General features: G+C 50.2%; 2 protein-coding genes across 2 annotated transcripts in view; one reads left to right on the top strand and one right to left on the bottom strand.

Moving 5' to 3' along the window:
* The window catches only part of CORO1A (coronin 1A), a 33,727-nt gene extending 21,321 nt beyond the window's left edge, over positions 1-12,406 (bottom strand). Inside the window, exon 1 of the mRNA XM_082714529.1 lies at positions 12,297-12,406. The gene's annotated coding sequence lies outside the window, so the exon portion shown is untranslated. The remainder of the gene's footprint in view (positions 1-12,296) is intronic.
* DOC2A (double C2 domain alpha) overlaps positions 9,863-13,817 on the top strand; it is a gene marked incomplete at its 5' end in the record, with an annotated part of 7,884 nt that continues 3,929 nt past the window's right edge. The window contains 3 exons of the mRNA XM_082713069.1: positions 9,863-9,954; positions 10,835-11,129; positions 13,617-13,700. Coding sequence (XP_082569195.1) covers positions 9,863-9,954; positions 10,835-11,129; positions 13,617-13,700 — 471 coding nt within the window. The remainder of the gene's footprint in view (positions 9,955-10,834; positions 11,130-13,616; positions 13,701-13,817) is intronic.

Raw genomic sequence — 13,817 nt, 5'->3', positions numbered from 1 at the left:
AGTGGACTGGTAAGGGTGCGGAAAATCTTTCCGAGGAGATGGAAATACTCCTAAAGCGGATTGAGGTAATGGTTGTAGGACTTCATGAAGTGCCCAAAGTCATTTTTCAAGCACACAAATGGATGAATGTAAATTATGCCTCAATGAAGCTGTTTTGGGTTTTGGTTTTTAAAGCAGCCGGGGAGATAGAAGGAAAACCAGCGTGGGTGTGAGAGAAAGACTCTGTCCTTTGGAAGCTACAGAATCGTGCCCCTTGAGGGATGTCCACACCCACCCCCTGGAACCAGTAAATATTCCATCTCACAGAGGTAAAAGGGCTTTGCAGATGTAACTAAGCCTGCAGACCTTAAAAGACAGAGAGAATCCTGGATTACCCAGGTGAGGCCAATCTAACCACAGAAGCCTGGAAGCGCATTCTCCCAGCGGGAAGCCGGAAGTCAGAGATTCAACAGGTTGCCACCAGCTCTGGGATGGAGAGCTGTGGGCCAGCGAAGGACTGAGGCCTCCCGGAGCTGGCGGCGGGAGGGGGTGTGGTGGGCAGCAGACAGCAGCCAGGAATGGGGCCTCAGTCCTCCCTACAAGCATGATGACCTAGATGCCGTTGACACCCTGAATAAGTGGATTCTCCACAGAGCCTCCAGATTCCAGCCAGCCGCCATCTTGCTTCGAGCCTGGTGAATCCCAGAGCAGGGAGACCCGTTAAGCCAACCTTGACTTCTGAACTGCAGAACTCGTGAGACAGTAAATATGTGTGGTTTTAAGTCTCTAAGTTTGTAGTGGCCTGTTAGGACCGCAGTAGAAAGCTAGTAGGATACCTAAACTATAAATCTGATGGCCTACCCCATCTCAAACCTTTGTTGCCTAAAACCAAATAGAGTCGAGCCCCCTTAGGGCAGCACGGTTGGCCCTTGTGACCTGACCCGAGTCACTCATTAGCCAAAAGTTGCGGCACCTGCTCTGCTGCTTCTCCTCTCCGTCCTGCTCCCTGCCGCACGGTGTCCTTCTGTTGGACGAGGCTCAAGCCTCACCTCTTCCGGGAAGACTCTCCTGTGTCCCATAGCACCTTCTGGATAGTGCCATCATTATAATCCAGTATGATAATAATATAGTGTATAACTACACTTACAAAGTGTTCAACGAACTTTTTATGTGCATGTCCTCCCCACTAGGCTGTAATTTCCTTCAGGGCAGGATCAAGTCCTCCTCATCTTTGCTTCCCCCAAGGCCCCGGACACGATGCTCGATAAACATTATGTACATGTCCCATTTGTAAGAAGAAGTTTTGTTAACTAATAAAGAAGCTCACTATAGTACAAACAGGTTAGATCCTGAAGTGCTATTCACACGTCGGTTCATTTGTAAGGAAGCAGGGGGGTTGTGCTTGCATCCCCGAGAAAACATGAAACCCGACTGTGAGCTTTTTTAGAACAAGCTCCTCTTATCCTCCCTACAGATGTTTTGCAGAACACTGTTGTCCACATCTGTTGCAGACGCCATCCTGCTTCCTTGCTATCTCGAGGTCAGACGTACCTCCTCGAAGCCACGCCCATCCACGGTTGCCACCTGGTTATTCATCAGGATGAAGCCACGCCCATCCACAGTCTCCAGGTTGTCCATCTGGGGGCTGTCTGTGTCCGAAGGCCTTGGCGTATGAACCTACCAGTCGGGAGACTTAAATTTCCACACACAACCTTCACCAAGCCGAACCTGTTCAGTTTTCCTAACTCGTACCAAGCACATGGTCCTTGGAGGCATTTGGCGATCGCTTTTCCTCTTCTCTCGATGATGAACATCAATGACTCATTTCTGCTGGTTGTGTCATTGGATTTTTGTTTTTCAGGATGGACTTCTATTGGGGAGAAATGAATCCTGCACACACACGACTCTTTACCATTTTCTTATGACTTATGATGACTTCTTGCTAGCGGCACACTTTCTCCTTAGTACTTCTAACCCTGATGAGAGATGGCAGGGTTCACAACGTTTGTAAAACCCCTCCAAACCGAGCACAAACCCAGGAAATACACCAGAGATAATACTGATGCTGAGTAATGCGAAAATGCTCACACACAACCACTAATGCCATCTGTTGGTTGGAGCAGAGCTGGCACGTACCTTTTCCCGGGTACAGCTTGGTTTTTCCCATAAAGGCTTAGGAGCTGAACAAGTGGAGAAAAGTTTGTGCCTCAACTTGAAATTAAAATTGTGTTATCATGTCACAGCACGCACATTTAGAGGCGAACGTTCAAAATGTTCGCCACGAGTTTCCACAGATTGTCGAGAAGGATAAACCCCAACCTGACAAGCATTTTGTTTTCTGTGCTTCCTCTCTGACTCTCCCCTCTGCCATATACAAACACCAGATAGCCTCTGTCTTCGAATCTGTCCTGAAACCTAGAGGAGGCTGTGTGTTGGTAATGGGGTTCAGATTCGTGTCGCCAGCATTGCTGAGCCCTTGGCAGCACTGTCCTTTGCCTCACAAGCACTCACAGTGGCCGGACCTCGGGTACCATCCTGACATCCCGACGTCTACTTCTTCACCCACACTGCACCTGGGGGAAATCATTTGACATCACTAACACCAACCAGGGATGTTATCGGGAAACAGGACAAATAGTCACATTTTATCTATTTTTGTAAATGTCCTCATCAACATCCCAATGTGTAAATGTTTTCGTGCGACACTCCGAAGCTGAGGAACAGGAGGGAATATTTTCTTCTGGCAGAAAAGCCAATCTTCTTACCCTAGGCCTCCCAGTTTCTTTAAAAATCTGCCCCTTGGGCTCCTTTCCACACAACTCTTTTCTTGACCCCTTCACTTCAGGCCAACGCACTGTCTCTGGCCTTTGGGTTTCTCACCTCTCTCTTCTACCTATTCAAACCCAGCCCATATCCCAGACGTCCCAATGTTTCCCTAAAGCTATTCCTCTTCTGAACTTCGAAATACCCAGAATCAGACAATTTAGTCACAAACTAGAGGTCTCTCCCTTATACGTCAAGAAATAATTTGCTATTTGAGGCGTCTGGGTGGCTCAGTCATTGAGCGTCTGCCTTCGGCTCAGGTCATGATCCCAGGGTCCTGGGATCAAGCCCCGCATCGGGCTCCCTGCTCGGTGAGAAGCCTGCTTCTCCCTCTCCCACGCCCCCTGCTTGTGTTCCCTCTCTTGCTGTCTCTCTGTTGAATAAAAAAATAAAATCTTGGGGTGCCTGGGTGGCTCAATAGGTTAAAGCCTCTGCCTTCGGCTCAGGTCATGATCCCAGGGTCCTGGGATCAAGCCCCGCATCGGGCTCTCTGCTCAGTGGGAAGCCTGCTTCCCCCTCTCTCTCTCTGCCTGCCTCTCTGCCTGCTTGTGATCTCTGCCTGTCAAATAAAAAAAAAAAATTAACAATGAAATAAAATCTTTTAAAAATGAATCAAAATTAAAATGCTATGTTAAATACCGGTATTTACGTCTACTCCTGCTGGATAATAACATAGCAGTCTGTGAGATTTTTCGAATGCCACAAACTCCAAGCGCGGCAAGAATGGGAGAGAAAATGGTAGAACACCATTTCTAAAGCCAGTTAATACATGGATATGTAGTAACTGGTTTACCAGGACTGAGAAAAAAAAGAATCTGGAGCTGGCCGTGGAAAAAATAAGTCCACAGATATCCTTTGCAGAAGCCACAAAGGACACAGAGATCGGCACCTTCGGGCAGGAAACTGGAAGAGCCTTCTGCAGGGAAGCTGGCCAAACCAAGAAGAAAGACCTGACACCAGGAGCTCCCTCATGGCCAGCTGGTCCCTGTGGTGAAGGCCCCAGAAGGAGGCGGCCCACACATGCAGAGATTCCATTTGGTTTGTAACTATCCCAGACTTATGTATGAGCAGACACCCAGGATTCACCAGACCTCTGAGGGAAGCACCCAATCGGTGAAAAGACAGAGGCCAAATGCTTGAGTGGATAAACAAAATATGACAGACGCAAATAAGGAAATATTATTCTTCCTCGAGAAAGAAGGAAACTCAGACACATCCTACAACATGGACGGACCTTGAGGACCTCACACTAAGGGAAATAAACCAGTCACAAAAAGCCAGATGCTACGTGACTCACCAGTCAAATTCAGAGACAGGAAGTAGAAAGGTGGTTTCCAGGAGCTGGCGGGGGGCGGGGGACAAGGCAACGGAGAGTTGCTGTTTCATGAGGACAGAGTTTGAGCCGGGGAAGATGAAAGGAGTCCTGGAGGGCCCCTGGGTGGCTCAGTGGGTTAAGCCGCTGCCTTTGGCTCAGGTCATGATCTCAGGGTCTTGGGATCGAGTCCCGCATCGGGCTCTCTGCTCAGCAGGGAGCCTGCTTCCTCCTCTCTCTCTCTGCCGGCCTCTCTGCCTGCTTGTGCTCTCTCTCTCTGTCAAATAAATAAAATATATTTTTTAAAAAAGGAGTCCTGGAAGTGGGCTGCCCAACAACCAGAACAGACTTAATAGCACTGAGCTATACACTGGGAGATGTCTGAGATGGGAAACTTTATGTTGCGTGTAGTCACTTTATAAAGTCCCAAATAGGCAGAACTGAACTGACTGCTTCGGTATCTATCTGCAGAAGGAAGAACTTCCAAGAGAAGCAAGAAAGTGGTTATCACAACAGTTACGATGGTCACTGGGCCTCCGAGGGTGGGACCCACCAGAAATTGGAACTGGGCTTCTGGGGATGTTGGCAATCTTTTCTTTCTTTTTTTTTTTTAATCTTATTTATTTATTTGACAGAGAGAGATTGCAAGTAGACAGAGAGGCAGGCAGAGAGAGAGAGAAGCAGACTCCCTGCTGAGCAGAGAGCCCGATGCGGGACTCGATCCCAGGACCCTGAGATCATGACCTGAGCTGAAGGCAGCGGCTTAATCCACCAAGCCAAGCCACCCAGGCGCCCCAACAACCTTTTATTTCTTGATCTAGGTGAGAGTACACATTTATACTGTAAAAAAAAGAAAAAACTAGGGACCCTGGGTGGCTCAGTTGGTTAAATGTCTACCTTTGGCTCGGGTCATGATCCCAGGGTCCAGGGATCGAGTCCTGCATCAGGCTCCCTGCTCAGTGGAGAGTCTGCTTCTCCCTCTGCCCCTGCTCATGCTCTCACACACTCCATCTCTCTCTGAGATGAATGGATGATGTCCTTTAAAAAAGAAAAGGAGGGGCGCCTGGGTGGCTCAGTGGGTTAAAGCCTCTGCCTTCGGCTTGGGTCATGATCCCGGCGTTCTGGGATCGAGTCCCTCGTCGGGCTCTCTGCCCAGCAGGGAGCCTGCTTCCTCCTCTCTCTCTGCCTGCCTCTCTGCCTACTTGTGATCTCTCTCTCTCTGTCAAATAAATGAAATCTTAAAAAAAAAAAAAAAAAGGAAAGGAAAGGAAAAAGAAGAACTAATACATACAGAATGAATTTCCAGACTGACAGGGCCCAACAGGTTGAATGGAAAGAGATTCTTTTTATTTTATTTTTTTTTTTATTATAATCTCTAGGCTCTGGGTCTCAAGGCTCTGAGATCAAGAGGCACATGTTCTACCAACTGAGCGAGCCAGGTGCTGTGGACCAAGAAGCACTGGTACACTGGGGAAGACCCCGGCATTCTTCCTGAGAGACAAAACCGTCTTCTAATTGTCACAAACCAGAATGGGACTGGATTTCTGAACAGTGACAACAGGAGCCAGAGAACAGCTGAGCGCTCAAAATACCGAGGACAACTGATTTCCAATCTTGAATTCTCTACCCAAGGTATTAAACGAGAAAGTAAAATAAAGTCTCCTAAGAATGCACCCCGACTTATCAAAGTCCTAGGGAATGCACCCACCAAAACAAGGGATAAAGCAAGAAAGGGGAAGATACGGAATCCAGTAAAGGAGGGATCCGACTCAAGAAAACCAAGACCTTCCAGGAGGTGGTGAATAGGATTCTCCAGGAGACCCGCTACACAGCGGGCCTGACGAATTACCAGCTGGAAGCAGGCCAGAGGGCTACAGAGAGGCGTCCTTAAGAACATAAAACCAATAGCAAATCTAATGTGTTTGAATGTAATGAGATATTTACGCCTCAAAGCGGAGTTCAAGATGGAACTAGTGTTGTACACACAAAGCGAACAAACAAAACAGGAACAAACATAAGCGTTTAACTCAGTGGCCGGGAAAGGGGGAACAAAAAGTGCAGGAAAAGAAAAGTCACGGCATGGTTCAGAGGTGAAGAGCATTTGCATATTAACAGTGATGGGAACTGGGAATATCTGTGTAACCGATACAGTATGTGATACAGTAACATGGGGGGCGGGGAGTGAAGGTAGGAAGTGTAGGAAAGAGAAAATCGTTAAAGCCTCAGCTTCCAGGATAATCAGAGGTAATGTCTAGAAGCAAAAAAATCAAGAAGCAGCAATATGAGCATGCTAATTCTAAAAAAGATTTTATTTATTTATTTGACAGAGAGAGCCCGCACAAGCGGGGAGGGTGGGGGGCGCGATGGGCCAGAGGGAGAGGGAGAACCAGGCTTCCCGCTGAACACGGGCTCAATCCCAGGACCCAGATATCAGCCAGAGCCAAAGGCAGACCCTTAAACCAACTGAGCTACCCAGATGGCCTAACCTCTCAATTTTAAAATGGGCAAAGGACTTGAAGAAACATTTCTCCAAAGATGATGTACAAATGGCCCCTTGAGCACACAGCCATTAGGAAAATGCAAATAAAAACCACAAGCCACCACTTCACACCCACCAAGATGGGTATAATAAAAAAGACAAATAATAAGAGGTGAGAAGAGAAACTGAAGTTCCCAGTGTTGATGAGCATATGAAAGGGTACAGTCCCCACGGAAAACACTGTGGCAGTTCCTCCAAAGTTAAACACAGTAAAAAAAAAAAAAAGTTAAACATCAAGTTACTGTGTGATCGAGCAATTCTCCTGAATATATACTCCAGAGAACTTATATGTTCACACTAAAACTTGTACAGAAATGTTACAGCAACATTATTCCTAACAGTCAAAAAGTGGAGGAATGGGGCGCCTGTGGGTTAAAGCCTCTGCCTTCAGCTCAGGTCACGATCCCAGGGTCCTGGGATCGAGCCCCGCATCTCTCTGCTCAGCAAGGAGCCTGCTTCCTTCTCTCTCTCTCTGCCTGCCTCTGCCTCTCTGCCTGCTTGTAATCTCTGCCTGTCAAATAAAATTTAAAAATTAAAAAAAAAAAAAAAGTGGAGGGCTGGGGCTCCCGGTTTCTGCTGGGGTGGGGGTCTCGTGGGCCGTGGGACGGAGCCCCAGTCTGGATGAATCTCGATAACATGCTAAGTGAAGCCAAGTCAGGTGGAAAAAGCCACATACTACATTATCCCATGTGTAGGCAATGCCCAGAATAGGCAAGTCCACAGAGACAAAAAGCAGATTAGGGGTTGGCAGTAGCTGGAGGCAGTGAGGGAACAGGCAGTGACTGCTAATGGCTACGGGGTTTCTTTCTGGGGTGATGAGAAGGTTCTGGAATTAGATAACACGATGGTGGCACAACCTTGCAAATACTACAAATGAGTGAATTGTACATTTTAAAATGTTGAATTTTATGATATATAAATTATAACTGGATAAAAAGCGGGTTTCAAGGAATGAAGTATATTAATATACAGAACACAGATGAATCTCAAAGAAGTCAGACACTCCACAGTGTATGATTCCATTTATAGGAAATCCTAGATAAAGCAGATAAACTAGATAAACTAGAGTGTCAGAGGGGCGCCTGGGTGGCTCAGTCAGTTAAGCCTCTGCCTTCAGCTCAGGTTATGATCCCGGGGTCCTGGGATCGAGCCCTGTCGGACTCCCTGCTCAGTGGGGAATCTGCTTCTCCTCTTCCCTCTGCCTCCTTCCCCCTGCTCGTGCTCTGTCTCTCTCTCTCTCAAATAAATAAAATCTTTAAAAAAAAAAAAAGAACAAAAAACTCAGCACCCCTATGAAGCAAGGACTGTATCCTCTTTTCCAAATGACAAAACCAAGGAAGCACTTAAACCGGTAACTGGTGACAATGTTCAAACTTGGGTAGGCTGGGCGCCTGGGTGGCTCAGTGGGTTAAGCCACTGCCTTCAGCTCAGGTCATGATCTCAGGGTAAATTAAATAATAAATAAAATCTTAAAAAAAAAAAAAACTTGGGTAGGCTGATTCCAGAACATGTGTTTTTCTTTCTTTTTTTTTTTTTAAGATTATTTATTTATTTATTTGACAGACAGAGATCACAAGTAGGCAGAAGCAGGCAGAGAGAGAGGAGGAAGCAGGCTCCCTGCTGAGCAGAGAGCCCGATTCGGGGCTGGATCCCAGGACCCTGAGATCATGACCTGAGCCGAAGGCAGCGGCTTAACCCACTGAGCCACTCAGGTTGCCGTGTTTTTCTTTTTTGTTTGTTTTGTTTGTTTATTTGACAGAGAGAGAGAGAAAGAGAGAGAAAGCGAGCGCACGCACGCACAAGCGGGGAGGGAAAAACTAGCCCTTGGGAGGCACTCCGCTCCCTATCCAATTTGGCCACTGCACCCCTCCCCCAGCACAAAGGAACTCAATAAATTCGTGTTGAAATCCTATAACTCAAGAGTCTGCAGGTAATAGGAGTACCCCTCATCTCTCCACAGTTGTGGGATGTGAATTCACAGAAGCAGAAGGAGAAGGGACCCTGACAGCCCCCACCGGGCTCGTCACCACTCTGCAGCCCCTCACAGTGAAATCTGCAACGAGGAATTGTGTGGCAAGTTCCCCTCGAGAAAAAAACACCGCGAGGGAGGCCGATGGGGAGCAGATATTTCAGACTGGGGGTTCGGGGAAAGGCTCTGCGTGGAAGAGAATAAAATATTGGCCCAATACAAGGGAAGCAGTACTCCCACCACACTCCCACGGGTTAGGCTACATATAGAAAATGGCATATTCTATTTTGGATGCTTCATTTTAACAGGAACACAGTCAACCCTGAGCTCATCTAGAAACGCGCTATCCCAGCTGCTGAAGGCTATGGGCAGCTCGCCATAAATACTCAGGCCCCTCGTTCAAAGATTGTCCACCGAGACCAAAACGCTACTGGATGCTGGAGTGAGTTGGAAAGTCAAGACGCCCGCACTGCTACGGTCAGGACATTATATGACTTAGCAGGGAGGGAGGAATGGGCACATCAATCAATATAATGCAAATCTGACATTTGGTGGAAGACAGAAGAAGCAGAGATAAGGCACACGCAGCAGGAGGATCCCTGGAAATGCCTCCAGAAAGGGTGGTCTTTGAGCTAATTCTGGAGCTGGAAAGGATTCCTTTTACTGAGAAAGCCGCGCTGCAGAAGGAGCATCCCTCAGAGTGGGAAACAGCGGGAGCCGCGGCGCCGCAGCGGGAACGTGTATGGTTTTCAGGCCAGGGAGAAATCCAGTTTGGCTACAGAGCAAGAGGTTCATCTAGAAAATGAGTCCAGAAAGACAGATTTGGATCCAACTGAGTAGGGCCTTGGAAGTTTGTCAAGGAATTTGGACTTTATTTGGTACCTAATGGAGGAATTAAGAAGTTCTAATCAGGGGCGCCTGGGTGGCTCCATCGTGAAGCGTCTGTCTTAGGCTCAGGTCGTGATCCGGGCATCTTGGGATTGAGCCCCGAATGAGGGCTCTTGGCTCAGTGGGGAGCCTGCTTCTCCCTCTCTCTCTCTGCATGCTTGTGATCTCTCTCTCCGTGTCAAATAAATAAATTAAGTAAAATAAAACGTTAACATTTAGGCAGCGCTGATGAAGGGATATACAGAAATTCTTTGAAACATTTTTGCAACTTTTTAGTAAATTCTGAAATTATCTAAAATGTTAAAAAGGAAAACAATTAAAATACACAGTTGGGTTTTGCACCACAGTAGCGATGACGGCCCCAGGGACTATGACGGTCACAAAATGGCAAGGAGTTGGCTGGACAAACGAGACGCGACAGGGGCCGGTGCTGGGAGCAGTGGTGTAAGTGCAGCAAGCAGTCTGGAAGACAAACTGGTTCCAAATAACACGGACAAATCTTGCTGGATGTGAAAGCCTCCGTGAGCCTCCAGGTGAAGCTGTCTGGCAAACACTGAAACTTTGCAAAGGGAGCTAAAGAGAAAGGCAATAGCTCGGGGCAGAGATTTTCGTAAAGGAAACAGCTGGGGGTGCCTGGGTGGCTCAGTGGGTTAAAGCCTCTGCCTTCGGCTCAGGTCATGATCCCAGGGTCCTCGGATCGAACCCCGCATCGCATTGAGCCCGATGAGCAGGGAGCCTGCTTCCTCTCTCTCTGCCTGCCTCTCTGCCTACTTGTGATCTCTGTCTGTCAAATGAATAAATAACTATTTTAAAAAAAGATTTTATTTATTTATTTTTGAGGGAGAGAGAAAGAACGCAGGCAGAGGCTGGTGCCAAAGGGAGAAGCAAGCTCCCCGCTGAGCAGGGAGCCCGACGAAGGACTCGATCCCAGGATCCCGGGACCACAACGCCAACCAAAGCGGGCTCCCCATAAATGATGAAAAGCGCTCGGACCCGTGTTCCTGCACATTGGCTGCCTTCTCAGCTTGCGTCCACGGCTGAAGCTGCAGAAATGGGAATGCTCCCTTGTGCTCTTCAGACGTTACGCCCTTGTTACCCTGGGCCAACTACCCACTGGCCTCTCTGGTGACCTTGACGTCACAGATAAGAACTGGGTTAAGCCTTAGTCTGGGTAGATCCAGAGGACAGAACTAAGCCAATGGCAGCCAATTAGAAAAACCCTTAACAGTGCAGTTTGGAGAAAAGTATTCTGAAAGCTCCTTCCAACTCAGTAGTTCCCTAAGCTTCTGGGTTTGTGTGGTTATTTTTTTTTTTCCCTGTTAAGTGTTCATAGCATCTACTTCGCACGGCTGCCGGAGGACCACGGGCCACCGAGGACACACAGTGCCCGGCGCAGCGGAGCGGCTCTGCTCCATCGGCCGTTATCAGACCGGGACACCGACCAAGAGCCCCCACGGAAGTACCAGCCTCAGCCACTAGAGGGGGCTGCGCACCGCACTCCCTCGAACCGCAGCCGCGGCGGGCGCGGGGGGCTCCGCTGCCCGGCCCTTGCCCGGCCCTTGCCCTGCGGGGAACCTCGGTCCGCGCGGAAAACCCGGCTCCACGCTGCGCGCCACGGCGTCAGCATGCTCTCCCGCAGCTGCAAAATGACCTGGCAAAAGTCCCTCCAAGGCTTTGACGGCTCACCGAGTCACAGCCAAACTCCCGGGGCCTCCCTCAGTCCGGCCCCAAGCGGCCCCTCCCGCCTGAACTCCCCGTAATCCTGGATCCTGCGGCCGCGCCGGGCCGGCGAGCCGGGTCTCTGCGCCGGGGCTCACGCGGCTGCTCCTTCTTGATGCCTCCCCTCTAGGCCGACCTTCCCAAACCCTGCTGCTTTCTCCCCCATGCAAATGCTATCTCCTCCGTAACTCTGGTCTCACTTCTCTAAGAGAGATCTCGGGGCGCCTGGGGGGCTCAGTGGGTTAAAGCCTCTGCCTTCGGCTCAGGTCATGATCCCAGGGGCCTGGGATCGAGTCCCGCATCGGGCTCTCTGCTCAGCAGGGAGCCTGCTTCTCCTCATCTCTCTCTCTGCCTGTCTCTCTGCCTATTTGTGATCTCTCTCTGTGTCAAATAAATAAATAAAATCTTTAAAAAAAAATCTTAAAAAGAAAGACTGATCTCACCAACCCTGAGCTCACCCACCACACAGGACATCCATTTATCTTGTATTACAATGATTTATTCAAGGTACACGTGCATCTTTTCATTCAACTAGATTAGAAACTCCATGGGTAGAGACCTCCATGGGTAGAGACCAGAGGGTCATCTGTCCAGGGTAACGGAGCAAGTCAGTGGTAAAGACAGGATTCGAACCCAGGAAATCCAGAGAGCTCTTGCTCTTACCCACTAATTCACAACCACATAGTAATCTTTCATCAGCCACAGTGCCTAGCTCAGAGCTTTGCACACAGTTCAACTTGACAGCTTATCAAATGAACAACTAAAAACAAAACAAAACAAAAAAAAAAACGAAACCAAAAACCTCAAGCATTGATCTAATTAGCATCTTCTAAACCTTCACTGACTTGTAGGCTATTGGGAACCAGCAGCAACTCGGTCTCATTAATCTGCATTAGAGTGCCTGGCTGTAGATCTAATTATGAGTAATTTCAGAATCATAATTACTGTTCCATTTGGGCTCTTGATCTGTAATGCATATAAGGATCCACTCCTAGCTTCTAATGGATTAAAAAAAAAAAAAAAGCAAACAAAAAAAACCCCCAAAAAACAAAAACATAATTACTTACTGAAGCCTGGTAGGTGTGTTTTGTGAAGCTTCCAGCTCACATCTTCTCTGTGAAGTGAGGGGGATGGACTGGTGGTCCCGGAGGGCCCTGTCTTCAGTGGCTAACAGTCTATGAATCTGGGAGAGTGAACGGAATTACAAAGAGCCTCTGCCTCGGTGTCAGAAGATATCGTTTTGAGTCTCAACTCCCCAACACAGGTTCCCCATCTGTACAATCTGATTCATCTAGGCAAAAGTCCGAATGTCTGAGTGCCAGCTACAGGGGGGATACAGCGGCCCCTGCTTATTCTGCGAAGAAAATCCGATGACACCTATAACGGGGTGTCCTATGTAAGAAACCCAGGGGGTCCAAGCATGGTGTACTCTGCAAGGTCTAGTACCCAATCAAAAGATGATGATCTGGCCAGGATTCCAGTTATGCCAAGTCCAGACAACAAAAACGGTACCTATTCTGCTGTTTTGGAAAAAAGCCTGATCGTGTATTTTAGCCAAACCTAGTCAACCCTGCAGGCAGCTTTCCCACCTTTCTGGTTCCAAGGAAAGGTGGGCGGAGGTTATCTGTCCTCACTTCGGGCACTGTCCGGTTGCCGGCGGAGGCCAAGTCCCTAGCCCAGTCTTGCAGGCCTCTGTCAGACAGCCATGAGGCCGGGGTCTGGACCTGTGGGTTCTCCGGCTCTTAGTCACCCGCCCCGGCTCAGGCTTCATTCACTGTCCTCATCTGTGAAAGGCAGGCCCCTTGGGAAAGAAGCCATACCGACCGGACCGCTTTGCCATCGGGCCGGGCCTGGCTCAGGGCGGCCACACCCCAGAGGGCTGCTGAGGGTTCCCTTGGGGTTCCACGTGAGCCCCGGGGCCACAACTCGGGCTGCAGCAGAGCGGGGGGCCCAGCCCGGTCCCCACGCTCGCACACACTTGCTGGGTGGCTCTGGGGAAGGTCACCGGGCGGCCCTGCCGGCTGGTCTGCATTCGACGGGAGGGCCCGGACCGTCTCCCGACCGCCCTGGGAGCCCCCGGGCTGCCTGGAGCAGACGGAGCGGGCGGGGTATCGGGGACCACGGCCGCCACAGCCGAGGGTGCACCGGGAGCGCGCGGGCGCGGGTCACGTGGCGGGCGCGGGGGCGCGCGGGGGCGGGGCCTGGCGCGCACCGCTCCGCGGGTGGCGGGGCGGGCGGGAAGGGGCGGGGCCTCGGGCGGGGCGGCCGAGGGGGGGAGGCGGGCGGGCTGGAGGGGAGGAGTGGAGATGGCGGCGGCGGCGGCTCCGGGGGGCGGGGGCGGGGAGCCGCGGGGAGCCGATGGGGTCGGCCCGGGGGTCTCGGGGGAGGTGGAGGTGGTCAAGGGGCAGCCGTTCGACGTGGGCCCGCGCTACACGGAGCTGCATTACATCGGCGAGGGCGCGTACGGCATGGTCAGGTGAGGGGGCGTTCCGGAGGAGGGGGTCGGCGGCGGGGGCCCGGGAGCGATGATGCGCGCCGTCTGGGCAGGGGAGACGTCCAGCGCCCCGAGGAGGCGGGGGCTTCGTGGG

This window comes from Mustela nivalis (genome assembly GCF_964662115.1).
Source record: "Mustela nivalis genome assembly, chromosome: 19".
Classification (NCBI taxonomy): domain Eukaryota; kingdom Metazoa; phylum Chordata; class Mammalia; order Carnivora; family Mustelidae; genus Mustela; species Mustela nivalis.
The sequence above is the reverse complement of the archived record's forward strand: the minus strand, read 5'-3'. Positions and strand labels throughout refer to the sequence as shown.